At 43.1% G+C, this 6,000-nt stretch overlaps 1 protein-coding gene across 1 annotated transcript in view; it reads right to left on the bottom strand.

Moving 5' to 3' along the window:
* Positions 1 to 4,697, bottom strand: part of LOC108049070 (protein tipE) — a 33,849-nt gene extending 29,152 nt beyond the window's left edge. Inside the window, exon 1 of the mRNA XM_017130117.2 lies at positions 3,873 to 4,697. Within this exon, the coding sequence (XP_016985606.1) occupies positions 3,873 to 4,642 (770 nt within the window). The 5' untranslated portion in view covers positions 4,643 to 4,697. The remainder of the gene's footprint in view (positions 1 to 3,872) is intronic.
* Positions 4,698 to 6,000: the final 1,303 nt, after the last annotated feature.

Here is a 6,000-nt window from a genome sequence, read left to right on the forward strand (position 1 = left end):
TTTATATGAAATTAACATGTTTTTTGAATTAACAGAATAAAATATAGATAGAACAAGAGAGAACGCTATAGTCGGGTGCCCCGACTATCAGATACCCGTTACTCAGGTAAAGGGAGTGCGAGGGAGATGGAGATAGAAACTTTGATCACGCATAACTTTTTAACGAATGGTCCGATTTGAAAAATTTCTTCTACATTTCGATAGGTATTGATAAACACAATAAAACTGCATTTTTACTTTTCCGAAATATTTATATTTTTAAAATCGTATATAAGCGATTGTGGGCGTTAAAAGGGGGGTGGCACCTTTTTGAAACAAACTTGCGCTGCGTAGGAACTCCTAGAATCTGCATGCAAAATGCCAATCCTCTAGCTTTTATAGTTTCCGAGATCTCAGCGTTCATACGGACGGACAGACGGACATGGCTATATCGACTCGGCTAGTGACCCTGATCAAGAATATATATACTTTATAGGGTCGGAAACGCTCCTTACTCTACGAGTAACGGGTATAAAAATATGAAAGGATACATTTATTTCAATAAAAGTTTCTGGGCTTTAGTATTAAATAACTGACTCTGTTTGGCATATTGTTGAACACATTATTTGTAATATCAAATTTCTCAATTAAAGTTATAAGACAACTTGTGTGGCTAAAGCGTGAGCAAAGTGTTGAAAAATTAGCTAACGATACAGTTTAATAGTTTATAGACTTCAGTAGAAATAAAAAATGCTAAGTAGCTGTTACTAATAAGTCACACAGATATGTTAGTGTAAAAAGAAGTAAATAGTTGAAGACTTTAATAAAAAAAAAGTTAATTAACAATAAAAAAATCACTACAATTGTGGCCAAAAACTGAACCGGTTAAAGCTCTAGGGTATTTCGGCATCGACTCCACGTTGGCCCAGACTCGCCTACTTGGCTCTTAACTCCTGCTGGCTACTTAGTTGCGGAGGCAGTTGGTTTCTTTATTGGCTGCGATTTAGTTGCGTTATGGCCAAATGATTGAGTGGCCTAAAAGTGCCGCTAATGCGGAGAGTGCCCAAGGCAAGGAACTCGAAATGGGGCATAATGCTGCCCCATTATCATTAGCCAACTGGCAATGAGTTGCAACTCTTGCCCACCTTTTCGTTCTACTTAACTTTCTGCTGAAGAGCTGGCTGATTGTTTTGCATATCGGTCGATCGAGTTTTTAGTCGAGTGTCGTGTGAATGATATCCTGCAAATCCTTCAACGGCAACTGTGACTGAAACAAAGTCGCATTCAGTGACGAGAAAAAGCTTCAGCGAAAGGTAAGCTGATTATGTAACACACACGGAGTGGTTGTGGATGTGGGTGTGCCTGAGTGTGTGTGCTTGTGTGCATGCCAGATAGCGCTAAAAACCGTCGCACGCTGACGCCATTTTGTTTCGCAACTTTTCAACAGCTCTTTCTCAACTGTTTTTATTAGTGATTTCCGTTGAAAACAAGTTAAAATATGCGCATTAGATACATTTCTGCACCACCTGCCCTCGCCGCGGCTGAAGGATTTTGCAACTTAAAGTTTTTGTGGGAGAATATGTTGAGCATGCACCTGCCGCTGTCCGCAGACTTATTCGCACATTTAATATTGATTCAGCCTTGCACATGCATAGCTCAAAAATTGAACGCCAAATTTGTTTCTTAAAAGATTTAGCTTTCTAAAAAAATTAAAAATTATTTATAATATACTTTTTTAACATATAAGCACAGTAACTCATTTTAAAGTTTAAAAACTAATTTGGTCTCGTGAGATGTAATTTCATGAATCATGAAGTAGGGTAAATTAAATTTAAATATCAGTTATATAAAATAAACAAAGCTTAAAAATAATGCTTTTCCGCGTCGGCCCATTTAAAATTTATTATAATCTTAGCGATATAATATTTTACACAATATAAAATCTTAATCTTAAGCTTCGTGGAATGGGATTTTCTTTTGAAAATCCTAAATGTAAATTCCACAAGCCGAACCGAATGCAATTTTTGTCTCATTTATTTGTACTTAATTATCCAGTGAAGCTTTTCAAAAAATAGGAGATGAAATTGTACTACTTTTCCTGCTTTTCTAGAAGAATTTCAAACACTGATATAAATAGCCCTTCGTAGCTAAACGGCAATAAGTATGCTACAATAATAAAACATTTCAAAACGCAACCTTTTTCCGTGTGTAATACCTGAACCGAAATGGGGTCACTTTTTTAATCGAAGGTCGTTCAGGTACTGCAATTATTCGACGATCTCTGCGCCCAAAGAGCGATTGCAAGGCATGGCACTCCTAGCACTTTACCGATAATTGATAGAGCCTCTGGGCCAGTCCAAGCCAAGCAATCGGATGAGCCAGAGCCAGTCGGAGGAAGACAAAGGATTGGAGGGGCAGCACTCGACGAACTTAAATTGCCCAGCCTGGCTGGCATATGAGAGCGCCCTGGCTGCCATGACATTTGAATAATGCACGTACCAAGTGAATGGGCGGACAGGAGTAGACACAGGAACTGCCAGCGGGGGCAGCCCAAAAGGGGAGGGGGCACAGGAGGGGGAACACAGACCACCAATTCATTATCGATTGAATCGATGTGCAATGACTACTGAAAATTGATGGAAATTTCCTCGAAAAGGGAAAATGGAAGGCAAAACAATGGCACAGATTCGATAATGCCACAATTCTAAGGGAATTCAATAAAAACAGGCATTAAAGACCAGCTGGCTGTGGATTTGAAGCACGAATCAATGGCCTTTTGTTTTCCATTTACTTGATGGCCAAATGTAATTGTCAGTACTGCCCCGCACCCCTTACTCCGCGCATTCCATTAGCAGTCGATGCCAGATACAAACTCAAACCCCGGCGGCTCTGTCAACAGCTCAACATATCAATCATACGCAATGTGGTGCGTGTTTGGTGCGAGCTCTAATGCCTCGGCTGCGGTGCAGGGTGGCACATACATGCGACGCCTGGTCTTATAAATAATTTAGACCGCATATTACTCCAAAATAACAACACCCCCTCCGTTGACACGTTCACTCAGTACGCACACACACAAAAACTGTCATTAGTGAATTATTTAAATTACGCCGCCGCCAGGAAAGCAAACATTTCAGCCAGGAAGGAACTTCCTGCTGAGAAGGTTTTGCTAAATTAACTTACTGCCCAAAGAAAGGAATGTTTGTAATGAAAATATCGCTCTAATTTCATGAATATTTGAATAAAATAATCGAAAAGCAGAGTAGTCGCATTTTCTTAAGCTTGTTTTTTGAATTGATATACCATTCTACTCATTAATACAATCTTCGAATTAAAGCATCTTCTTGTAGTGTAAAAGGGTCTTACTTTTACTTTAAGTATGAAAGCAACTGTCAGTTTTTTCTAAAATAAATTGGATTTCAAACGATTTTGTTATTTCACAACCAAAATTATAGTTTCAATTTTTGAAAACGGTTTAATAATTTCAGAATTGCCTGTCAATATAATATGCAAAATAAAGTGGTAAAGTGTATTTATCTTATAAGATAAATGTTCTGATCAATTTAGCTTGTGTAGCTATTTTTTTGTGTGTAATACATAACTGCTTGGAGGAAAACGTTTAGTAATGCAAACAATCCTATTGTGCGATATTTCCACATGTTTCAGCTATTACAAAATTTTAAATAAGAGAAAGGTTTTCGTCTTGCCTGAAACTTTAATAAGGTAATAACAGTCGGCTTGTAGAAACCTTAATTCAAGTGTAAAAGCAATGTGCCATATTTCCGTCTAATTAACTTTAATCGAAGTTGTAATGAGTGAAGTTAGGGAAGAACTTCCGGACTATACCGGCCTTTAATTAAGCACCATTTCGCAGGGGGGAATTCGTAACTCACCTGAGATTCTCGATGCGCGGCCTTCGGCACTGCGGCCGATTGCGGCGGTGGCTGCGATCCTTCTTGCAGCGGCAGTCGCAGTGCATGATGCAGAGGGCGATGGACGAGATGACCGTTATCACAAAGGGCACCGCGAAGAAGTGGATGATCACGGCCACCTGGTCGTCGTGGTTGTAGGACGTCAGCACCACCGTCTTGTTCTTGCGCGAGTAGAAGCACGGGAAGATGGCGCCCTCGATGCCGTAGTACCCGTTGAAGTTCTTGCACGTGACCGACGGCGGATAGCCGCATCCCTTGATGTTGACGAGGAGCGTCGCCTCGCCGGACTGCTCCAAGTCCGACGTGAAGTTGCTGTAGTCGGTCATGTTCTCTGGTATCGTAATGTTCTGCTCGACAAACGTCACATAGATATGAACGCAGCGGTACAAATCGGAGGTGCACCCCTCGCGACACGAACTCCACGAGCAGTTGAAGATGCCCACGAGATCCTCGCGACGCGTCGTCGTGCACAGCGTGGGCTTCTCGATAAAGTCGTGGCTCAGCGTCGATATGGCCGGATCGACGTAGAGCGGTACGAGGAAGAGCAGCGAGGCGCCGGCGGTCACCGAGAAGAAGGCCAGTGTCGAGGTGCCATAGAAACGCGCACGTTCCCGCCACGAACGAAAGCGCCGATTGCCATTTTTCTTTTTCGGAGCCAGTTCTCGGATTTTACGTAACCGTAGCTCTTGTTGTTGCTGCTCGAGTAGTAATTCCGAACTGCCACTCCTCATATTATTGTCGGTGCACACAGGGCGCTGATGTTGCTGATTGTTGCTGCTGCTGCTGCTGCTGTCGCGAGTGTTGCTGCTGCTGCTGCGAGTACTGCTGCTGTTGCTGCTGCTAGTATTGCTGCTGCTGCTGGCGTTGCTCCTGCTGCGAGAGCTGCTGTTGCTGCTGCTGCGAGTTGTTCTGCTGTTTCTTTTGCTGCTGCTGCTGCTGCTGCTGTTGCTGTTGTTGCTGTCGTCGCTGACTGCGCAGCATCAGCTGCAACGGCATCAACGCTGCTCCGTCGCCGCTCCGTCGCTCTGCTGCCGCTCTGCTGCTGCTCTGCTGCCGACGTTGCACTTGTGTGTGCAACTGCGACGTCCGCCTACCGCAACATCCAGAGCGCGGGTTTTAGGTTATGTACACACGCTTCGGCGCAGGAGAGCGGAAGAAAGTTGAGTGAAAGCGAGATATACACGGAGAGAGAGAGAGCGAGAGAGAGAGCGCGGGGAACAGCTGTTCCCGAGAAAGTCGTCGAAAGGGAGCGACAGAGACAGCGACAGAGAGACAGAGAAGGGGAGAGACAGAGAGCGACAGTCAGAGAAAAGCGCGCTCTGGCTTTTTCATTTGTCCTGGCCTATTGTTTACTCCGCTCGCAGTTTTCACACTTTTAACAGCAGCTAAAACACTGAAAAATATTATTATTTAGTTGGTTATTCGATGGTTTATAATTAATTTTTTATATTTATCATTTTGCATTTTCGTTATAGGTTTTTGGTTGGTATTTCTTCACATTTTGCGGTTTGCGTGGGAGTCACTTTTTTCACAAGTCACAGCTGTTGATGTAGGTTAGTTAGAGAGAAAGTTTTACAGAGATATTTAGAGAGAGAGAATGAGAGAGAGTGTGGGTGAAAGTTCTGCTGTCCAGAATGACTGCGCTGCCGGCGTCGACGTCGTCGTCGCTGTCAGCGTCGGCGTCGGCGTTTGCCTGTCTAGTGGTGTCGCCCTAGTGACTGTGTAACCTTTTTGTCTGTGTGTTGTGGGTGGAATTATTTATGCTACACATTTTGTGCGGCGGCTTTTCGCTTTTCCCATTTTTTTTTTTTGGTTGTCAGTGCCAGTGCCTTGGCATTTCGCTTATTATTCTTCAATTTATTTGCATTTGTTCGCCAGCACAACATCCTTGATTTATAACAGATCTCTGGCAGAAGTCTGATCTAACCAACGATGTAGTTCTCCCCCATAACATCCTTGGTTCACCTTGGTGGTCTATTGAAAAATGGCCATTGTTGTTGTTGCAACTTCGCGTGACTCTGGACTTTGGTCAGGTTCGGACTTTCGCTCTCGTCCTTTGTTCTTGCCCCGTTTTATTGCTGGTCTGCTT

This window comes from Drosophila rhopaloa, unplaced genomic scaffold (genome assembly GCF_018152115.1).
Source record: "Drosophila rhopaloa isolate 14029-0021.01 unplaced genomic scaffold, ASM1815211v1 contig_178, whole genome shotgun sequence".
Classification (NCBI taxonomy): Eukaryota; Metazoa; Arthropoda; class Insecta; order Diptera; family Drosophilidae; genus Drosophila; species Drosophila rhopaloa.